Here is a 24,141-nt window from a genome sequence, read left to right as displayed (position 1 = left end):
ACTAGTCATTGGTTATGCTATCTTCACGTAAGACGGTGTAATTCGCCCTTCTCTTCACAGGATGCAGCCACCCAAGAGCTTCGGCGAAAAATTGAAGAGCAGAAGAAGCTGCGAGAGCAGGTGATGCGCATCAAGGAAGAACGTCGCAAGCTTGCTGCCATGCAGCGACAGAAGAACTTACTGGAGCAGCAGCTTCAGTCCACTGCACAACCACCAGGTATGGGAAATGCAAAATACCGCATGAATGTGCTAAAGGCAACAAAATGTTGCATCATGTAAAAAGGCTAGTTTCAGATTTTACATAGGGGCAAAGAGACAATTGCGCATCTTCAGTGTGGTTGTCCTCGTTTTATTGCACAAAGAATGCCATTCTGCACCATGCTCTACAAGCTTGATAACCGTCCCCTTGCGGAAAGCAAATTGTTGCACCCTGGTCACAGCTGTTGCTGCTCACAGAAAATGATGTAAATCTCTGAACAATGAGAGCCAGTGTGGTTCCTTGGCACAGCCCCCAAGATGAGGCAGCACGCTGAAAATCTCAATGGCGATTTGCTCGGATTTGCATTGTATTGTCACATGGTAATGATGGTGAAGACAGGCACAGTGTTAAAACTGTAAGTTACAAATTTAACTCTTTATTAGGCGAACTTGTGCCAAGCAAAACAAGTAACACTGAAGCACAACGACAGCAGCGAGCATAGTCTGCAATCGTTGCAAATTTGATCAGCAGGTCAAGGATGTCGGCTTTTATAGATAAGTCATAGAAGGTTCCAGCGTAATTATTGGTGCCCGCGTGCCTTCCAGAAACTACTACACAATGCGTGTTGTGTGTTGTGTTGTGCAAGCCTTTCTTTTTGAGAGTGTGCACGTACTACGAACTCGCAGTGACTTGTCGAAAAAGCTGGGATAAAAATGTGCAGCAGCAGGGTGAGAATGCGGCCGTTTGTTTATATCGCACGGGGCGCCTGGAGAGAACGGCGGACCATCAGCGCACAATTGTGCGGATCGCTACTGGGAAGGTCCATTCGGGGAGAAATCAGGTTTAATGCGGAAATGTACAGGCCTACATGTGTTAAACCCTTTCCCATTTTTCTTTCTAAAAAGTCAGGCGCATGTTAGATTTCTACCTTGTTTAGGAGCTTTAATGTTATCTCTACGTTAGTTCTATTTTGGACGCATATAAAGCAAGCACCTGTTCGATTCGGGTGTATTTTAGAATCTGTCAAATACTGCCAAATGAACCAACTTGTTTTGACATTTTTTCTGCATCTTGTTGAATTCGACCCACCAGAAAATTAGAGCAATTTCGTCAATCCCGTAAGGGTCGAATTCATGGAAATCAACTGTACCAGATTGCTATTGTCCTTTAAGTCTTCAAGACATCCTTTTTTTTTTTCGATTATGAGGAAAAATTGTGCCATGAGAACTGTTCAAGCTGTTAAAGAGGTTTGCTACTCCATGGTTGAAGTGTGAAAGTTGCATATCTTGGATTTACTCACAGCTGCCAGCACAGCCCCCAGTACTGCTGCAGGCACCTCAACAGAGAAGCCACAGGCAGCTACAGCCAGTGCAGGTGGAAGTGTGAAGCAGCGACTCGGCGTAAGGCCAGCCACACCAGCTCCTGCACAGCAAGCCGAGTCTGCTCCTGTCTTAAAGAAGGTGGTCATCGTGAGGCGAGCTGGACAGCAGCAGCAGCAGCCACAAGTGCCTGGTGCAACAATGGCACCTCGAGCTCCTGGCCCTGTGAACCAAATAAACGCAGAGGTAGGAACTGTGGCATTCTACACGTGGCATTATCCATTCTGTCAAAGTTGTTTCTCCAAGTTTGTGTTGTCAAGGATTGGCCCACTGCTACTTTTTGCTGCTTCTGTGTTGGCATACTTGATGGCAAACTGGAAAAGAAATTGCAGATGTATGTCAACCGCAGCTACTGATTCATCAAACACAGCGAAGCTGTATAACTGAGTTCTCACCGCCTATTTATGGGAGTGCTATGGGTCTCTTTGCCGGCCGTTCGTGGTGATGACAGATACTGACATTGATGACAAGTACTGCGTTGCTGACATATGATACTGACCACACCGTCAGTTTCCACCGTTGCATCCGTACAAACTCCTAACACACCTCCATTGTGGAGCTGCTGAAACGTGCATGAGAAAAAAAATTATGAATTACTGGCTAAAAAACATTTTTTAAACGTTGCCTATTCAAGTGAGGTATACAGAAAGTGACTTCAGTTTTATTATTGTTAATAATTACATTTCAAAGGAAAACTTCAGGACTCGGAGGCAGGTTACATTGCTAGCTGATAGCAAGCACGTCGCCGCATGAATACAGCTGTGAAACCCCCCATAACAGCTGCACTGGTTAGTTTAGAAATAGCATTGAGTGGTTGAGGTTTTCTCATGCACATTGTAAGCATTATTGTAATAGGCAAAGAAGCAAACGCCAAGGTGATACTGTGCTGCCCCTTTGGTTAATAGGAAGCTTTAGTTGTGGTGCTCCTATTTAAATACATGTAAAAGGAGAATTCGTTTTTCTCCTCAACCACTGACCACATTTGATGAGGTTTGTTGCATTTAAAAGAAAAACTTAACATCTAGTGACTGTTGGCTTCGGATTTTTCATTGATGACGTCAATTTTTTATTAAAAATGGAAAAAATAAAAAATTTTCAGAAAATGAAACTCCAGTGTACAACTCTGTAACACAGCAATGAAAATGATCTCACACTTTTGTGAATTGCATATAATAGTACATCTAAAGCAGACAAAATTCGTATGTTGCACATGAATCTAAAAAAATTTAGTAATATGGAAATATGGTTGCAGAACCCTCGTGCACAATATAACAAATTCACGTAAGATATAAATTGACATATAGAATTTTTTCGTTTTGAATGGTGCCGTTTACAGAGCTGTGATATCATTTCTTAATGCAGAGCTATTAATTTGTAAACGACATGCATTTTTTTTTTTACATTCGAATTTCTAAAAATTTTTTCAACAAAATTTGTGCCCTAAATTGAAATTCTACTTCCAACTGTCACTAGAATTTAACTTTCTCTCTCAAATGCAAAAAATTTCATTAAAATCGGTCCAGGAGTTATCTCAGAAAAGCGTTTTTTGCATTTTACATGTATTTGACTAGGCTGCATTGGAGTTAGGCCCAAGCTAAAGCTTCCACTTAAGGTAGCAAGAGTTGGGGACTAGAATGTAACCCACATGGTGCTTCTTTTTTCTTTAGGTTTAATGCTCCACGTTTGCTACCAAGCTTCCTGCTGTTTGGTGCTGTGTTTTTCGTTGAAAGGATTCGCCGCTGTCTGCAGTGGCGCTGACTCCGCCTTCATCATCCTTGCCGATGGCTTCATAGTGCCGAACGTGTGGCAAAAGTCTTGTTGGATAATGCTGATCTGTGAAAGTCAGCGTCGCTGCAATACAGTGGATTTATGCTTACACAATATATTGCATTAAAACATATACAGTCGAACCCACTTATAAGAATGTTCAAGGGCCACGAAAATTCTATTGTTATAACCAATAATTGTTATAACCCGGTTGCATGAAAAAATCAAAATAGTGGGATGGCTGACCTGATGTGAGGAAATTATAATGGTGGGGAAGACAATGCTCCTCCCCACCACCTTTCTCCATCTGGCTTCTGATTATGTTCACTCGTTTAAGCCGATCGTGTGTAGCAAGCCACAGCTGTCGGAGTTAAAGAATGGCACTGCTATAACTGCAAGGAGGGGTCACGGGTGGCAAGCAATATGTGAGCACCACCAATGCATCGCTTTGGTGGACCAAAAGGGGGACTTTTCAAAATTGCGAGAAGGCTGCCACGGCAGCCAGTTAGCTTGAGAAATCCCGAAGAAATACTGAGGCGAGATCGCCACAAGCATCTCGCCACGTACTTCTCACTTGCTTGCACGAGAAAACCCTATGCCCATCAGCCTTGCATGCTTTACGAGAAGCTTGCCGACATCCTTCTCCAAAGCATCCAGGTGCTCCTTGTAATGCAGCGGAAGGTTCCTCATAAAAATGAAGCCCTGGAAGGACTGAAAAATCTATGGGCACTTTGCTGAGCTAAACTGCAATAGGCGAAAGCATATCTATGACTGACTCAGCTATATTTATTTTTATTTTAATTTTTTTTCGTTTCTTTTTATTTTACTTATATTTTATTTGTTTTTTGTACTTGTTTTTTCTTCATGTGCCACCGGTGGGATCCCCCAACTGACTATTTTTTCTGGGGGGGGGGGAGGGGGGGGGCGATGGGTTCTGAGGCAATCAATGATGTTCTGCTACTGGCAATGCTGCTCTGTGCTGTTCTATTCTCTCTGTGCTGTTCTATTCTCACATGCCTCAGAACCACCTGTAAACTTTAATGGATCACCCATTGTTCACCTAGGGTCATTCATCAAGCGCTGTGACAGCTGTCTCCACCTGTGATTGATCACCGCTTTCCTGTGCCCACCATGGACTGTGCAGCCATGCACAGTCCATGCATAGCTAAAAGGCTAAAGGCTTGCGCCTTAATGATCTGCCTTGATAATCCGCCGGGCCTTCTGTGAGGACAACATTGAGGCAGCTTGCCTTACCAAGAGTCATAGTGAGAGACATAGCTGCAGTGGCCATCACTATCTGATGCAAGCAGCTTTGCGATTTGTGAGGATCGCCTCATCCATTAGAAGCCCTTTATTTCCAAATCTATAGCAGTTCGCTTGTGCATTGCTGATGATCAGCGGGCACATCAGCCATCTTCCATTTTGGCGGCGAGTCAAACCAACTGTTGGTCAATCGAGGCTGAGAAATCGCGTGGCCAGGAACGATTTCGACGCAACCAGCAAAGACAAACGCGAGTAAAAGCTGTTAGCAGAACTGCGCTGAATGAAAATCCAGCGAGCTATATGCGAGCAATCTGCGAGCAGCGCAGTTTGCACAGTCCATTCGTGTTTCGGAGGGTGGATTGGCTTAGAGCTATGGGCGCAGCTCATTCATGTTAGGAGAGGTAGGAGGGTGACGGGAGAGAGGCATGTGGAGATGGCTGGAAAATGAACACGCGGCAGCTGTTGAAGCAGCCGACCCATCATGGAGCGGCTCGAATTTCTCGTTTTCTGTTTTTCTTTTCAAGGATTTCACATTTCACTACCTTTCGGCTTGAACACCCAGCAGCCAGACTTCATCGTTATAACCCATAATGCAGAATCTGGGCATTTTAGTAACCGCATTGTTTCACCAATGAAAACATAACAAAAGTTGACGGTGCAGCAGCTTCTCATTGTAGTAACCGATATATTGTTAACACCGGTCCCGTTAAAAGTGGGTTAAACTGTACATGCGCACCTGCTGTTTCCTGTCACAGTAAGAGCACCAAGACGCCTAAGTGTACTGGCAACACTTCAGAGCAGTTTCAGACGTGGCTGTGGAAATTTGAGCCCTTAAGGGCAGTAAAAGGCATGCATTCGTTCTTTCTTACATATTCGTGGTTCTTAGGGAGTCTGAGAAATCCGGCTTTGACTCTACCTTATTGCTTGCGTTAGTTGGTCACAAAAGTTTGAGACATACGCTGTACAGCAAATGTGAATTTCTACAAAGTCAAGGTATGGCACTTCTAATTTGGTGTATCACTGTTTAGGTTGCAAAAACTACTACTACACACTAAAACTTTACACTCAAGGCCATCTGTTCTACCTTGACGTGAATACAGCTTTTTAAAAAATCCCATGTCTCATAAACATTTATGGCTGTCTGTCTGTACATTCTGTTACTGCATTTATGTATGCTCAGTAATGTTTAACCTTTTCAGGGTGGTTTTCGTCATGTCAAAATATTTTGCGTTGGTATACGTGTACTCTTTATTCATGAATAACAACAATAAAAAATGAAATAAGCTTATAAGAATTAAAAATTGATGCATTGTTATAGTTCAAGGCTTAGAATATGCGCACACTAGCGTGTTTCGCAAGTCTCGTGTTTCGCATGTTCCTTCCCTTACACTAATATTTACGTCCTAGCATAATATAACTGTAGGTGAGCACACTCAAGAAAACTGTGTGGTTGTGTGCCCGTCAAAAAAGCAAAACGTGTGGCAAGCTTCCCCTATCTTCATCTTATCGCCAACCAGAGGCAATTATATATTGCGAGTCTCCCCCCCAAAAAAAAGAAAATAAAAGGAAACACATGCACGGTGGCATCCTTCCTATGTTCACCCCTGTGAGCGCTGAACGAGTGGGAAACAGGCGGCCGCGCTTTGAGCGATTAGTGACAAGATAGCCATCAGTTTTGCGAGTGCAAGGAGCCGAAACCACCCGCGCACAGGCCAATGCGCGAGCGCTAGTATATAGATGCGGCGAAGCAAACTAGCTCTAAAGCTCTAAAACAAACAATACAACGGAAACAGAGAGGGGGGGGGGGGGCAAAAAAAAAATTCCCTGTACTTGCACATAGTGGCATCACATGCCAGGAAAGAAAAAAATTAAGAAATTGGCACGCTTTTTAAATGTACACACGGTGCCGTAAATATGCGGCATCTACCATTTTGGACTTGTTCGCGGTGCCGTATATTTACGTCATTGACCCTGAAAGAGTTTAAGGGAAACTCTGAGAACTGTGTGCAAGAGCTAAGTGTAGTGGGGCCTGTTTGGCCAGCCCTTGTGGCACAAACAAAGGTGTCAGTGGTTTAACAATGGCATAATAGCTGAATAATACTTGGCTAGACACTTTTCTTCCACGAACTTGTATGTGCTGGCATTTTTATCTCAAAGTTATCATGCCGGCTGGCAGGTGTTCATTTTCTTGTTTTTTCACCCAAGTCAGAGGAATCACATGCTGCCAGCATATGTCTTACTGTCCGGCCCACCTGGGTTAACACTGACACATGTGACACCATGAACCTTACAAGTGTTGGACAAACTGTATTTTTGAGTGGGTCTTAGTTCTACTGCAACATGAATTGTGACAGTTCTTTACATTTCTTTGTACACTTACCTAACTTTGTGCCTGTGGCACATTTGTTTTTATCAAGGTTCCATTTTTTGCTGGCAATAGCCACTGCATAGTAACTACTGAGCAGACACACCTTCCATGATTATCTGGGCATGTTGTGCCTGTATGCACAACCAAAAAAGAAGGGAAAGGAAGAAAATACTCTCTGGAGTCTGGAATCATAAAAAACCCGTCATAAGTTTAAGACAATAAATGGTAAACTGCCATTATAAATCTAATGTAGAACTGTCATGCGCAATTCTTGTACTTAGAGTGTGGCACAGTGAGTGTAGTCCAACTTGGGTCGCGGCCCTTTCCAGATGGCTCCTCCACGTGGTGTGGGAAGCCTACGAGGCCAAGGTGGTGCAACCGTAGCTAGCCGGCTCGGTCCTGTGCGCACAGCGGGCCTGGCTGCAACCGGTACTGCCGGTGCACCACGGAAGGTCATCCGCATTGTGTCCAACAATGGAAGGCTGCAGGCAGTGAATGCTGCAGGAGCAGCGGGAATGATGCCACCACGCCTGATGGCTCCTAATGTGCCAGCAGTGCGGCCCCAGGCAAGTTTCACCTGTGCCGACCTTTGTGTGGCGTACACTGCCCTTATAGCTTACCGGGGTTTCACCTCTAAGTTGAATTGCACTTGAACCTCAGCATAACGAGACAGGATATAACGAAGTAAATGTAATTCCCCTTACAATCCCCATAGACATTCATGTACAGTAAAACCTCGTTGACATGTTTCTGTTACGTGCTTTTTCCCGGCATAGACGGTAGCCGGAGTTTTAATGATCGTAGACACCCCCCAGCCTGGCGCTTTGTGGAAGAGACATTATAAAGGCCTTCAACCAATGTGGGGTAGCAAGGCTGAAACCCAACCTTGTATTGATGATTCAAGTACAACCGGACCAAGTGGATAAAAGACTACAAACTTTACTTGAGGACTTCACAGATGTACTTGCCTCGGGACATGGAATGTTCACCGGCTCGCCAGTGTAATTCCAACTCAAGCAACAGGCAACGCATCATTGCTGCAAAGCTCGTTCCCTACCTCGTGCCTCGGTAGACAAGTTTTTGGAGGCATTGAACCGGATGATGGCGGATGGTGTTTTATCACCTGTAATGATGGCGGAATGGGCAACACGAATCGTCCCTGTCGTGAAACGTGATGGATCTATCCGAGTTTGTGTAGATTTCTATGTGACTGTGAATGCAGCAACAGTTACTGAACAATATCCCCTTCAATGGGTAGAAAATATTTTCGCACGACTAAACGGTGGGGAAGTATTCACCACGCTTGACTTGACAAGCCTATAGTCTATGACCATTGGATGACAAGGCTGAAGAATTAACTGTGCTCAACACACACACAAGGGCGTTTTCTGCTTCAACACGCTTCCCTTTGGAGTAAGTTTAGTGCCAGCCATCTTTTAAAAACGAATGGACTTGCTCTTCAGTGATCTTCCAGGTGTCGAAGTTCACCTCGATGACATCATCATAGCGGAGAAGAAAAGCGACATCACACTGTTGTGACAAGTGCTTCAGCATTTATGAGAGAATGGATTTAGGCTGAACCGCAACAAATGTAAATTTCGCCAAAGGGAAGTTGCCTTTCTGGGTCACCACGTGAATGCTTCTGGCCTGAAGCCCAAGGATGACAACATAGCAGCTGTCATAAGGGCCCCTCGCCTACCTTTGTGACCAAACTCTGAGATTTCTGAGATTAATGAATTATTATGCCACATTTTCGCCTAATTTGTCTACACACTTTACTCCATTGTACGACCTTCTAAAGAAGGGAGCCACATGGGAGTGGTAGAACAAACAAGAGACAGCCTTCAAGCACGTAAAGGAAGCCATCCAGACTTCAAGGTTTCTAGCCCGCTTCGACCCGAAAAAACCATTGCAGTTGGAACGCAATGCATCAGCAGTAGGAGTGGGTGCAGTTCTCTCCCATCGGATAAATGGAATCGAATACTCCATAGGATTCCATTCCAGAACACTTAACCGGGGTGAGCGAAACTAACTTGCAGCTCGAAAAGGAAGCTTTGGCACTGGTTTTTGGGGTGACCCGGTTTTATTTATTTATTTATTATTTATTTATTAGTTACCTGCATCGCCCCGTAGGGCATTACAGCAGGGAGGTTACAAACTTGAAACAATACATCAATAAATTAGTTCAATGCGTGGTAAAAAGCATCATTTTCTGTAATATATACAATGGTCGATGGCAAACTGTTCCAATCTCGAACAGTTCTAACAAAAAAAGAATAACGAAAGACGTCACCCCTACAAGAAAATTCCCTGACCTTCAGAGAGTGGTCAAGTCGCCTAGATATATAGTGTGGTGCCTGGATGTATTTTTCGCGGTTTATGCCTGTTTTAGAATAATAAATATCGTGGAAAAATTTTAATCTAATCAGCTTTCTACGATCCTTCAGCTCTTGCCATTTAAGTTTAAGTTTGCTTTCTGTCATGCTAAGCTGCCGGCTATAATTACCAAGAACAAATCTAACTGCCCTATTCTGGATTTTTTCTAATTTGTTTATAAGCTCAGATGTGTGTGGGTCCCAACAAACACATCCATATTCAAGTATTGAACGTACATGACTAAAGTACAACTGCGTCTTCAAGTTACTTGGTAAATGACTAAAATTGCGCCGCAAGAATCCCAAAACTGATGCTGCCTTATTTCCAATATAGTTAACATGCTTGTTCCATCGTAAATCAGAAGTAAAAAACACACCTAGATATTTAAATTCCTTGCTTACTTTTAGAGTTGAATCATGAATTCTATACCTATAGGGATGATTAGCTCGTTTTCTTGTAAAGGTGACGTGAACAGTCTTATTTATATTTAACGACATATCCCAACGCACACACCAGTCTGCGATAGTGTTTAGGTCAACTTGCAGGATTTGTGAATCGGAAATGGCATCTATGACTCTGTAAACAACACAATCATCGGCAAACATCCTGAATGAAGACTGTATACCAACTGAAATATCATTAATATACAACAAAAACAATAGTGGCCCCAACACTGAGCCTTGGGGAACTCCCGACGTAACTGACGCATATTGCGAAGATATACCGTTCAGAACCACAGCCTGTTTCCGCAATGACAAATATTCGGCAATCCACGCTATTATTTTACCATCCACGTTATAAGCTTTTAATTTGGAGAGTAGGAGACTGTGTGCGACTACATCAAACGCTTTACTGAAATCCAAAAAAACGCAGTCCACAACTTGTTGTTTATCAACTGCCGAGGCTAAATCATGAATAAACTCTACCAACTGTGTATTGCACGATAAACCACGCCTGAAACCATGTTGGCAGGGACTTAGGAGATTATGCTTAGTTAAGTGGGCCATAACACAACTGTATATTACATGCTCCATAATTTTGCAGGTTATACTAGTTAAGGAAACGGGCCTGTAGTTCTGAACGGAGTTACGCACCCCACTCTTATGTATGGGCACGACTCGCGCTAACTTCCAATCATCTGGCATATCAGTTTCATTGAGGGACTTCTGAAACATCCGGACGAAATAAAAGCATAACGCGCCCGCACAGTTCCGTATGATAGCGGCAGGAATGTCATCAGGGCCACATGCCTTAGCCTGGTTCACATCTTTTAATAATTTGCGGATACCATCGACACAAAAGGTAACTTCTGGCATGGGGTCTATTTCAGCAGGTAATTCAAAACAGACAGTACGTGAGCTAGACGGCAAAAAGACAGATGAAAAATAACGGCTAAAAATTTCAACTTTAGACTCATTATCATGAATAATAGTTTCCTCATTTTTCAAAGCAGGTATTGATCTGTTGTCTTTGCCATTACGCTTCACATACCTCCAAAATTCTTTGGTATCCGTGACAAGTCTTTCTCCTAGATTAAAGAAATAGAAGTCCTTAGCGATGTCGGACTTTTGCCTAAATTCAGTTTTTGTTGCTTTCAGCAAGGCCAAATGCTCTGGCGAATTAGACGCCTTATATCTTTGATAGTTTCGTCGCTGTCGTCGAACAAGGGCACGTAACTCTGTGTTAAACCAGGGTTTGTCTCGAGCTCGCATACTTGATATAACTCGTGATGGGACAAAAGCTTCACGTAGTTCGAACAATTTCAATTTGAAAGTATTCCATAGTTGTTCGATATCTAGATTATCTGCAAGTGCATCAAAAGTTGGAAAGAACGACTCGAAAGCAGCGCTAATCGCCTCGTAGTTGGCCCTGCTGTAGGCATAAATCTTTCGACTAGGTGTTTTTGCAACCTTCACATACTGAACTGATAAATCTGCTAGAACAACGTTGTGATCGCTCAAACCTGGCAACACCCGTACATTGTATACAACATCAGGCACGTTACAGAGCAAAAGGTCGAGTACGTGACCTGTTCCGTCAGTGCGTGATGGCTCGTGCACATACTGATAAAAAGTGTTCTGATCTAAAATATCAAAGAAAGTTGAGTATAGGCTCCCTCGAGCAGTATCCCTTGGTTCCCCAGCTGACCAGTCAACATCCGGAAGATTAAAGTCCCCCCCTAGAACAAGGCATTCATTCTTAATAGTTTCAAGAAAATTGGCTAAATGAACTAGTGGTTCTACAGAAGGACCAGGAGGCCTATAAAATGACCCAAGAACAATTGCTTTCCCATTGAGTAGCCTTACTTTACAAAAAATCGATTCAGTTTCATTATCCGGAAATTCCATTTGCACGCTTGGGATACTATTGTGGACAAGAATAAACACCCCTCCACCAAAGACTATTTGTACGGAAACAAATTTGTCTTGGTGACAGATCATAAACCGCTGACGGGTCTCTTCAGTCCGAACAACGCCATTCCTCCCATGGCAGTAGCCGGGATACAAAGATGGGATTTCCTGCTAGACAATTATCAGTATACCTTAGAGTACCGAAAGGGTGTGGACAACACCAGTGCTGATACACTGAGTCGACTGCGACTTCCGACCAGCGAAGACGTGAAGTGTCTTGAAGGAACACCCAAGTATGTGCGGTACACTGACTCCTTAGCAAACAAAGCCTTAACCCATTCGCTTCCGCCGCTTCATCCGCGTTCCGCGCGCTGCCATCCGCAACATTTTTTGAGCGCGCGGCGCGACCGATGTCGCTGCAAACAAACCACGATAACTAGCGCTAGAAAAGTCATGGCGTACAAAAAAATTGTTTTATTTTGCTCTCAAAGCACGCACACATTTTCGGAATTAGAAATTCTTTCGCGTATGATAGCTCAGCACTCTGGCATGTGAAGTGCGACGTTACATTTTTCACACTCCCAACGGCTTTCACTTCTCTTCCCCTGTGCTTTGCAGACCACACATCTCGAGACGGATTTTCCTTCACAGCATTGGGGAGTATCTGGCGAGGAAAATGCGCCCACTCAGAAGCTTCTAGCCGCATTGGTGATGGAGCCACAGCTGGTTTCCCTCTGCGCTGATATCCTGGCAAAACAGTTTTTTCGACGATCTGTTCGACAAGGTCCACCTTCCAATCCGCGTAGGACTTTTTTCCGGTTGCTTTTTGGAACAAAATATAGCTGTTATAAACAGCTAAATCTATAACATTAAAAAAATTTTCATGTATCCTTTGGCGTATTTGCGCATTATAGGGAAGGAAGCCAGCTGCTGATCATGACGGTCGACGCCTCCCATGCCTTTATTATAGTCAAGCACAACACGAGGTTTTCGGATCGGTTGACCATCTTTTGTTTTTTTGGATGAGTCAGTGAAGTCTGCAGCAGCGTGGACAGCTTTTTTGTCCTGCCATTTTGCAGCCATGATGCCATGGGAAAACACAGTGGAGCACTCACCCCGTTGCAAGTTCAATTTCTTGAACTCTTTCAGCATGTTTTTTCGGTGCAGTCTCGCTGTACCAACAGCATTGGATCCTGAATCTTTGACACGTAGAAACAGGGCCGGAGAACTATACCAATTGTCCACAAAAATAGTATGGCCGTTTGGTAGGTACTCGCTTGCAAGTTCAATAACAACGGCCTCGCTGCACAACATTCCTGCCGTCGCAGGCGACTTGTCGCTCTTTCCGGTGCATATCGCAAATTTGAGGCAGTATCCTGAGGCAGTATCCACTGGTCAATTCGCAAATCTTGTAAAATTTTATGCCGAAGCGTGCTCTCTTCGACGGGTTGAACTGCACAAAGCAGAGGCGGCCTCGAAACTTCATGAGACTCTCATCCACTGCCAACTGCTCTTCTGGATATTAGGAACTGGCGAAAGCTTCCAAGACATACTCTAACACTGAGCGCAGCTTCCACAGCTTATCCCCTTGTGCTTGGCCGCTACTGTCCGAGAAATGCAGGTATTTACAAAGGGCTTGATAACGCTGCCTTGGCATCAGGGATGGGAAGAACGGTGTGCTAATTACCGATCTGTGTGCCCAATATGGCTGAATTGTATTTTTCTTGACTTGGCCCATAAGCACACATACGGTGAACAAAACCTTCATCTCACCTGGTGTTGTGGGAAACCAAGACCGATCGGGCGCAGAAACCTGTTTCAGAACAGCAAATGCGTTCGTTTCCTCAGCGATCATCTGCCAGAAGTCTTCGCCGATGAAGCAGTTGAACGACGTCAAAGCTGTCGGATTTGCAGAGAGGGCTAACTGAACAGTTCTCTTCATTCCTCAATTCCCACTGAACAAACACTTTTCCACTTTCTTGTCGCTGTCAGTCGGATTCCACTTCCAGTCTTTTAACTTCGGCGCTTTTGCAGGTGGCGCGCAATCCACATCTGATGAGTTTGACTCGGCGTCAGGGCCTACATCCTCGTCGAACGAGTCACTTTCAGAATCACTGCTTTGCAGGTCATCTACAACTACAGTTTCGTCACTGTCGTCATCATCACTCGCAAATAAAACCGATTCAATTTCTGCCTGCGTGGGAGGCTTGCCTCGCCGCGTCGCCGTGTTCGACTCATATACGCGGGCTTGGAAAATACTTTTCTCCTTGCAAATATTTGAGAATCTTGCAGACAACTATCTCCACCTGGTGTAAAAAGTAGTAAACAAAAACCAGGAAACGCTTTCATGTGGCGCCATCTCTTATTTATTGCGATAACTAGTGGTTTTCAGTCGGGCGGCGTTTCGCCGTCTTTTGCCACTTCGGCCCTTTCTCCACCGGACGGCGAATTGCCGTCTTTTGACGCGAATGGGTTAAAGGGGCCCCTCACCAGGCCCCTTAGCAAATTTCGGTTATACGCTGAAAGTTGTTACGTGTCATCTATGAAGTGTTCTGCCGCAAACATTTTTCAAATTGGATCATTAATAGCCGAGCTAGAAATATTTCAGTGCTGTGAATCCATGATTTCAGCAGGCGGGCTCCACTGCCAAGCAGGGCACTCTCTCCACTCACTGCATCTAGCCTTCGCAAGTGAAATTCCTTCCCTGCGTTCACCCATACCAGAATACGAGGATCGCTTCACTGGCCCCGCCTTCATTTTCTCCTCGCTGCCCTCCCCCCCCCCCCCCCCCAGGCGCTACGCACTTCCGCTGACACCGTCGCACGCAAGCTGTTGTCTCATTCGTGCAGCGCACGATTTTGCGTGCTGTGCACTAGGAAACATGACTAGCAGTATAATTCATTGCTACACGAATACTGAGGCAGAACAAGTGGATCGCAGAGCATGATCATGCGCTAGAGCACGGTAGAAAATGGCATAGTTTCGGTACCTACGCACGTGACCGCATGACTGTGGGAACAAGCAGACGAAGCGGAAGTACTTCTCTCTTGCTTCGATGCAAAGCAAAACAAAAAACATGCAGACATTCCGTTCGTGTGTTATTTCTCTAAACTTAAATTTGTCAATTCAAGGTACAGATTGCACAGATAACAGAAGTTGTCTTGTATAATTCTCGAAGTCATGTGTCACGACGAGCGACGTCACACTGCGGACTCGGGTACTTAGGCGCAGGGACGCGAGTACGTCATCCTCCGGCTTGGAGTGCGGCAGTCATGACGAGAAGGGAAAACTGTATGCAGTTTGAAAATTTCAGATCTTTCCGCGGCACGTAGCGATGTAATATTTTGCAGACACGATTGTTATCGCTCAGTGTATGCTCTGCTCTTGTCAGCTTGTCAAAATCTTCTTGTCAAAATGGCCAGACCTGGTGAGGGGCCTTTTAAGAGCACGGGAACTAGCACAGCTGATGAACTCGGATGCTACCTTGCAGCACGCCGGACAGTGGATTGTTAAATGTTGGCCCAACGTCTTAGCGGAGTATCAAGAGCGATACCGACCCTACTTCAACAAAAGATGGGAACCGACATACAGGAATTAATTTTCTGGGGACACCGTATTGTCATACCCGCAGCTGTCATCAGACCTGTCTTAAATGTGCTACACAAGAGTCACTCAGGGTTGGTTGCTATGAAGAAGACAGCCAGGTCGATATTTTGGTTCCCAAGTGTGGATGCAGAAATTAAACGCCTGGTATGCGCATGTTCAGTCTGTGCAGAAGCCACACCAATGCCTGCACGCCATAGACCGGTACCATGGCCAGTCACAAATGAAAGGTGGAGCCGCCTGCATCTAGATTTCGCCAGACCATTGGAGGGGCACGTGATATTAGTTGTGGTAGATGCAGCAACTAAATGGATTGAAGCGCTTCCTACGAAGACAGCCACATCAGAAATCACTGTGGACACTCTAAGAGTCATCTTTGCTAGGTTTGGTCTTCCCGAAGCCATAGTAAGCGACAATGGGCCACAGTTTATATGCACATTCTTCCGGGACTTTGTGCATCACAACCACATACATCATCTCACCACGGTTCCATATCATTTACAGTCCAACGGCGTCCAATTGGCGTCCAATTTACAGTCCAAGGCAGAAAGGAATGTTCGCATAGTCAAAGAAGGACTGAATAATACAGCCCAGATGAAACTGCTGACACAGCTGGCCAGATTCTTGTGCACTTACCGTCGCACCCCAGGAAAAGAAGGAAAGTCTCCTGCAGAGTTGCTACTTAGGTACCAAATAAGGACGAAGATCGACTGCATGACACCAAACATGCAAGCAATGGGTACAGAGTTGCAGAACACGAGTTCACAAAAATGGGAACCGGGTCAACGTGTGTGGACACGAAGCTGGACGAAATCAAAATGCACACCTGCGACGGTGAGGGAACAACAAAGTGCAAGAACGGTCTCAGTAAAATACACGGCAGGGGATTCAACGAAGACATTGGGAGGAAGTACGACGACGATAAGCTCCAGCAGAAACAGAGAGGGATCGACCATCGGAACAAGATCAAGAGCCGAGAGGCAACTCTGTGCCCGGACCGACCAGTGGGGTTGCGCAAAGACATGAGCCACTAGAGTTGGACAGCAATGCTATGTTCATGGTCAAAGCCCCAAACCAAAAGACGACACTCTGAAAGTCAACTCGACAACACAGAGCTCTTGGACACCTCAATCTCTCGGGGGGACATGATGATGTCTTCAGCTGGCAATCTGGGACATCATCCGGAACTCTAGGCACGTGTCATGTACGTCATGGACCTTCTATATATAGCCGCGTGGAGCAAACAATAAACGCTCCATTTTTCTACGTTCACCATGTAGTCCTTTTATGTTCCAGGGCACAACACATCACAAGAACCTAAGCAGGATGGAACAATTATCAGTTGTAGTGAGGTACTATGTCTGTGGGGCTGTCTTTGAGCAGTTTCTTAGATTCCGCAACGTTGAGCACTTAGATGCAAGGTCGCTCCAGGGCTGCAGGCGTCCAGGCGCTGTTCAGGCAGGAAGTGCTGCAGGCAGTGTATGTCCACTGCATGAACCATCGCCTCAATCTAGTCACCTTGCGTGCCTGCAAAGTAATAAAACCGCTGAGGGATTTTTTTTTTCTCTTCTAGAATGCCTCTATGTCTTCCTGAGGGAATCTGCAATTCACTCTCTGTACGTAGATATGCAGAAAATGTTGTCTTTGTCAGTGATAAAGCTGCAGCGTCTTAGCGATACATGATGGCCTGCCAGATAATGGCTTGCACAGTGGCAATAATAAGGTTTCCTGCTATCCTTATATCTCTTGCTGAAGTCATCGCTACAAACAGGAGGCGAGTAATGGAAGTTAGGGGTCTGCTTGAGCAAATGAACTTCTCATTTCTCTTCCATTTAAGCCTATTAGCTAAGTTACTCAGCCGCCTTAAGGTTCTTTTAGACCTATTGCAATGTAGACACTGCAATCTTAGGCATGCTTCTTGGCATTCACAGTGATTGACGAGTTCTCCGAAATGAGAAATTCTCAGAACAATTTGACGCTGTCTGGGCACAAACCTGCAGTATTTCTGAGGAGAATGGGGTGTCTTAAAGAGAAAAGCGGAGAATGACGCACCTTCCACTTTATTTAGAGCAGTATGTACTCAGTGAAGGATGGCTCATTGATGCAAAGTCTCCAGATTCAAAGGAAACATTCAGTGTCAAAGTTTTTCTACCCGTTTTCTACCCCCAGAGTGAGAATTTTATGAACATCTTCTTACCCAAGGCTTTTGCCGAGCACTATGCATGTGACATCGAAAGCATTGAAGTTGAGTGCAAGCTGGTAACAAAACTTATTCAGCACATCAAAGCTGAAATGAAGTGCAAGATAGAGACACTGCATCAGTTGCTGACTTCGGAGAATATAAACTAGCCTTCTACGAAGTGCACAAGCTAAGTGTTATCACCTTGATGATACCTGCATTGTCATCATCTTGCAAGCGCACGTTTTCATGCCTTCAAAGATTGAAAACTTATCTCTGCAGCAAGGTGACGAATAACCATCTGAGCGACTGTCACATAGTGGATGCCTGCGTCCATCTCGTCATGGCCGCCATTGCCGTCACAACCACGGCGCCGCTTACACGGAGGTAGGGAGGGAAGCTCCCTATTGTTTCTGAGCTCGCCGGACGGGTTGGTCACGTGGGAAGTCAGAGCGTGACCAGGGGCGAGGCAGCCACGGCAAGCGAACAGAATAGTTTGGAAGACGGAGTGCAATGGTCATGCACCGAGAGACAGCTGAAGATGAACTCCAGGCCGAAGTCTTCCATTTCGCGTGTGTTGTTGGAATTTTATGCACATTGCTTAGTGGTGTTAGTTGTCGGTTCTGCTATGAAATTACTTTTTTTGAAGCTATATTGTGATCTAGTTAAGTGACATTATTTTGTTGCTGCTGGGTACCTGTCTTTTTCTTCATTTAATACTGTTTTTGTGCATGTGCTGTACCATCTACTACATAAATTTTTATTTTCTTCGCAGAAGCACTGCTGTGTAAATATGCTAAATTTCAATTTATATCTTGCTGCATTGCTTGAATAGCTTATTCACACTGGTGTGTTTAGAAGGCCTTCAGCTTAGTCAAGCTGTTAAAAGATCTGCATCCCAACTCTGTTGTGCTCTCAGACGAGTGTGTTGAACGTAAATAAATCTTTGCTCTTCTTTTTTCACATCCTTTCATTGTTAAATGACGCAGAAGAAGCACACCGATAACTACAAAGATCAGTTAGTTCAATTTGAAAAAAGCTAAGAGGAAATGCCTTCAGAAATAGTGGGAAAAATTGTAACGCACAGGAGCTTTGGGCTGACCAGTGATTGACATCTATTGAACATGCGCAGCCTCGATATCTATTACATTGCACCTGCCTAAGCAGAACACCATGCATGTTTATTGGCGTCTTGACCGACTGAAGAAAGCGTAAGTGCAATGTAGCAAGACTTATCTCAGCTTCCGATTTATTAATTTGAACATTTATAGAGTAAGAGAGAAAAGCGCAAGGGAGTTAAACATACTCAAAATGCAATGCACAGGTTCCCTCCTCTCCCTGCCTCTCCAGTAAAGAAAGTCTGGCGCCGCCCCTGTTGGGTTCGTCTCCCACTGGTGACGAGTTATCTTTTCGTCCATTTTCGTTTTTTTTTTCTTTTCTAAATTTTGATTTCAATCATAGTTTGTTACTCCTATGTTTTCCTTAGCTTCATTGCCTAATGACTTTATATGGCTATGATTAACAAAAATCGAGCCCCTCTGTTTCTCTTCTTCTTGTTCATTAATTATATCTGTGTTCTCTATATTTAGGCTTGAGGTAAAAAAAAAAAAAGCTTCGAAACGTCAGTCTTTGGCACCTCCCAATAAATAGCTTTTCAATGTGCATTGCTATTCCTATATGTGCAGGCACCTGGCACTGTGGTGATGCATCCGCCAGCAGCTAGGCTTCCTCACGCAGTAGCTGTTGGCAGAGTGCTGGTGTCAAACCTGTCGGCTTCCACAAATGAGAACTCACTTCGCCACCTTGGCCGTTCTTGCGGAGTCGTTACTGTGAGTTTGTCTATGTGTGTGCATGTGTTTGCCTTGTTTTTCTTTACTTTAGAGCAGCATTTACTGATGGCGCAGTAATAAGAAGTGGCCGTAAAGGACTACACATATACTGTTGCAATGCTATAGGAGGTACAAAACATCATTTTTCGTGCGACAAAAATTGCTCTAAGTCGTAAACTAATGGGACCACTACTGCATTGGGCTCTATGGAGACAGGGGTTGCCATTGTTGCAACTATGTCTTAAGTATTATGTAGTACTTTTTAATCTTTATGGGGAGTGCCATACAGTATGCCGAGCTTTTAAAACAACTACATGAATGAATAATATAGAAAGCGTAATATTCTTCCTCTTGTGCTGAAGAACTCTTAATTAGTGTGAATAATGACCTAATTCGATTAAGTATGCAACATTTTAGATATATGCCTTAAGGCAGAAGTCGTATACGAAATATTTTTGGAGAGTGGCATCACAAGTACATGATGCCGTTGTTACCATGAAGTTATCTTTTATGTGGTCCTATTCCCTGGCCTCTGAAGAAAGCCCTCAAAGCCTCAAAAAACAAACAGATATTGATATGAAAGGCTGAACAAATACAGCACAGATTCATTGGCCACGTCTAAGGCTAAAATTCCTCTGAGTGAGTGTGTGCAAGACTCTTGCAGTTTTCCTTGCATTTAATGTTCAAGCAACATTTTCAGGGGTTCCAGGTTTTCAGGTTTCTGCAGGGGTTCCATTTATTTTGCCCTTCAAGGGTCACTGCTGTAAATGTCCAGAAGTGGAAACCAGTCCTGAAATGCCACAGACATATACACAATGTGCCATTATGAAAGGCAACATCAAATTTGTGTTCATAAGTGGTAATTTTTCTTGCGTATGCTCATTTTCTGCCAAATCTCAGCTTTGTGCGATTGTGACTACTAGATTCGGTGAATAGCAATTTTTGGGGTTCAGAAGGAAGTCTGAGCGAATAGTAACATAGTCTAATAATTTCGAGGATAATACAGTAGAACCTTGTTCATACGTTTTGGAAAAAGAAATGCTAAAAAAAATTCACCAACGATAATAATACTCCCTAATGTGAAATTTGAGCGCAGATCTAGTATACATGTTTTCATTTTGAGATATATTCCCTTGCATGGACAATGCCTCATGCGGCACCATGTTGCAAACAGAGCGAAGTGTGGCCCGACTGCCTCGTTAATCTGGAGAGCGCGATAGGCAGCATGTGTGTGACGTGTGGGTGAGATTCACAGCTGCCGTCACAGACAGATCTCCGCTCACGCAGCAATTTGTTTCTGTATCTGTATGGTATCGGTGGCGTCATCAGTGAACAGACGATACTCGCTACTCTGGTTGCCTCCTGTAGCCATCATTGCCGCAGAGCCTGTCTTGTGCAGCACTATTTTCTTCTCACGCTTTCGCCATACCCTGCTCTTCCGCTTTCCTCCTCGCGCTCTCTTCGTTGTCACCATCTTTCATCCCCTATTGCGCTCCATGTTTGCTCTTTCATACTCTGCTGTGTTCGTTCACTCGGTTACAAGGCATGCCAACACTCACCGCAGGAATGGCCACCTAATAGCTGTGCTCTATAACGTGCTAAGAAAACGTATGATTCTAAGTGATTAATAAGATTCGCAAACTCAACTGTAGTGGACATCAAAATACCGTATTTACTCGAATCTATTTTTTTACTAGAATCTAGTTTCTAAGCCAACCCCCTAAAGTCCGAAGCCAATAAAAAAATATATATATTACCTCGAATGTAGGCCGAAGAAAGAAAGCGAGGGCAGCGTTCTTAAAATGCAAACAGCATTTATTGAATCTAAACAAGCATAGCTCATTCAATGTCGTCGCTGCTAGACCCGTCACTGTGTTCCTTGTCATTGTCACCTTCAAACAGTGCACTATCTTCGGTACCATCAAGCGCATTAGATATGCTGCACTTTTTAGAGGTGCGCATGATCAAAGTATCTGGGATGTCGTCCCACGCTGCAGCTATCCAGCCCGCCAGCTGCGATAGCACAGCCTGTTGTCGTTAGCATGTGGTCATCGTCAGTCAACCAGTCCGTGTAATATTTCCGCAGACAATCCTTGAAAGGTTTGTTGATGCAGACATCAAGTGGCTGCAACTGGCCCGTCGTGCCGCCCGGTATGACAGCGAGGTCCGTGTTCGCTTGGGCGAGCGCAGCCTTCACGTTGTCGGTCAAGTGCCCATGGTAAGAGTCGACGACAAGAAGCGAGTTCTTTGTCAAAAGGGCTCCTGGACGCCGTCGCCACACAATCTTAATCCACTTTTCCACCATCGCACCCGTCGTCCACCTGTTCTCATTTGCCCGCACGATGACATTTCTTGGGAAAGTTTCTCAAGCAGCAGGTGTCTTCCTTTTAAATATCATATAAGGAGGGAGTTTATGTCCATCAGCTGTGCAGCACAGCATCACAGTTGCGCGCTGCTTCTCGTAGCCCGCAGAGCGCACCTTCACCTCCTTGGCACCCTTTTCATTCACGGTGTACGCCACAGGCATATTAAAATACACAGCTGTCTGGTCGGCATTGCCGATTTGCCCAAGGCTGTAGCCTGCTGCTTCTCTCTTTTGCAGCTCGTAGTGCTGAAAAGCTATCAGCTTTTCTTCGAAATCGCTTGGCAGCTTCTGGGTGATTAAAGTGCGACGTCGGAGGCTGAAGCCAAAGCGCTTCATGAATTTCTGAAGCCAGCCCCGGCTGGCTTTGAAATCCTTTGGCGTTAGGCCTCGCTCCCTCGAAAGTTCCCTAGCTTTCGCTTGGAGCACTTCTGTTGTCACTGGAAGGGCAGCTGCTCTCTGCGTCCGAACAAAGTCGGCCAAAACTGTCTGCACTTCGTGGTGACGACCTTTCTTTGGTCCACTGAATGCCATCCTCGTTGCGGCGCACGCTGTGGGGTCTCCTGTGGGATTCTCCCACCGTACTCTTGGGACAAAGGAACGACAACACAGTAGTGCAAACAATCACAAGGGCATTTATTGCACCTTTCATACATCAATGCCTGCTAGCCGAGTTGCTATCCACAAAATATGCCGATGGGCGCGCGACAAATCTAGAAGTCCGACTCACCGCGTCCTCGCGAGCGAATATGTTCGCTCCATGCTGGATCCCAACGCCTGGTCGTTCGCGTGTATAGTCACGCGAATCGTGGCGCGTTCGAAGGCGGCCATGCGAGGCGGTCTCGCAGATGCATCGGTCGCCACGTGCTCGCGGGAGACGTCCCCCGCCGCGCGCCGACCCGTCGGGAAAGAGGGGCGCTGCACGCGCGGCAGGTCCGTGTGGCCTGCTGGCTGTCTCGAACCCAAGAGAGCCCGCCTTGTCTCTCCCGCCGAGGGTAACCCCGCAGCCGCGCAACACTAGCGCCATCTCTCGGACTGCGCTTCAACCACATCGGCCGCGCTGACGTCACAGGCCACGCGGCGAAGCGGGATCACAGGAGACGCGCTATGCGGGAAAAACATCAGGGGAGGCGCGAGGGTCGCGCATCCCCACAACGCAAAAAGCTGCTGTCGTTGTCCCCTCCAACGACGGACGCTTTTCTCGTCGACGCCGAACTCCCGCCCGGCTTGAAGGTTCAACGATGCCTCTGCGGCTATCACAACTTTTCGCTTGGCGGCACTGTAGTGGCATCTTCTGCTTGGTGCCATCGCGATAACACCACGCCGCACACCAATATGGCCGACACGACACATGTCAAAATGGCGACCTCGCTTGTGTACGGTTCGCTACTGGCACGGCTAGTAGCGGCTGCGATACTGACTTTTCTAGATGGCGCTAGCTATGCACCATATTTAGCAGTTTCAATGAAAAACTGGCGCATTTTTTAATATCCTCGCATCTAAGCCGACCTTAGAGTTTGGAATATGATTATTTGAAAAGAAGTATCCATCTAATTCGAATAAATAGGATAATATGAAGCATTGGGTTAATAGTTTCAGCATGAGGTGCCAAAGCTAGCCAAGCTGATGAGCCTCGCGCAGCCCAAGACGCACATTGTCATTTTTACAGCTTCAGCAACCTTACGTTCGGACTTCTCGAATACAGCCTAGGTCAGCAGCTTCGAGCGAGGCATAGCTGGCTATGATCTTTAAACAAAATTGTTTTTTAATGTGCCAAGATGTCTCTTTCTCTCTCTCTCTCTCTCTCTCTCTATATATATATATATATATATATATATATATATATACATACATACAGTCGAACACGGATATATCGAACCCACATATATCGAATTATTGTCTGTATCGAACTAGTAAATTATCCCCTTGAAAATTCTGTGTAAAAGTATAGAAATTCGTATGTTTATGTCGAACAATATTTTTACCTGCGATTGGATATATAGAACGCCGCGCGATCTCGGCACTCGCTGCACCCGCGTGCTCCGCGCCTCCCCCGAAAGGCTCGGAAAATGTGAGAGCGAGAGGGAGGGAGGCTCAGACGGTACTCCCGCTGCGCACGCTCTCCGGCTTGCGGCAACACCCTGCTTGCGGAACTGCTTTTATTTTTCTCTCTCCCAATGTCTCTCATCCTTCCCCCACGTAACCATAGTGATCGGCTCGGAAAAGGTAGCCAGGAACGAAGGCGGCGGTGGCCTCCTCCTTTTGCCTTTTTTTTTTTCTTGTTGCTTTTTCACGAGTTTTGCTCAGCCAACCACAGCTCGTGCCTTTCGTACGTCGCTGTCGCCCTCGGAGGTGGCCATCGCGAGCGCTTTGTTGGCGGTGGCTGCGCACGTGAATTCTTGTGTTTTGTGCGCGTTCTTGTGTTTCGTGTTCATTATTGTTTGCGTGCGTCTCACGACACGTGT

The 24,141-nt window shown here is 45.3% G+C and overlaps 1 protein-coding gene across 4 annotated transcripts in view; it reads left to right on the top strand.

Annotated features, from left to right (window-relative positions):
* Nucleotides 1-24,141, top strand: part of LOC139054528 (RNA-binding protein 33-like) — a 134,268-nt gene that overhangs the window by 59,212 nt on the left and 50,915 nt on the right. For 3 of the 4 annotated variants that reach the window (XM_070531626.1, XM_070531627.1, XM_070531625.1), the window contains 4 exons: nucleotides 61-217; nucleotides 1,502-1,764; nucleotides 7,306-7,542; nucleotides 19,171-19,314. In XM_070531626.1, the coding sequence (XP_070387727.1) occupies nucleotides 61-217; nucleotides 1,502-1,764; nucleotides 7,306-7,542; nucleotides 19,171-19,314 (801 nt within the window). The remainder of the gene's footprint in view (nucleotides 1-60; nucleotides 218-1,501; nucleotides 1,765-7,305; nucleotides 7,543-19,170; nucleotides 19,315-24,141) is intronic. The other variant, XM_070531628.1, reaches the window with a different exon arrangement.

Source organism: Dermacentor albipictus, chromosome 1 (genome assembly GCF_038994185.2).
Source record: "Dermacentor albipictus isolate Rhodes 1998 colony chromosome 1, USDA_Dalb.pri_finalv2, whole genome shotgun sequence".
In the NCBI taxonomy this organism is placed as follows: domain Eukaryota; kingdom Metazoa; phylum Arthropoda; class Arachnida; order Ixodida; family Ixodidae; genus Dermacentor; species Dermacentor albipictus.
The sequence above is the reverse complement of the archived record's forward strand: the minus strand, read 5'-3'. Positions and strand labels throughout refer to the sequence as shown.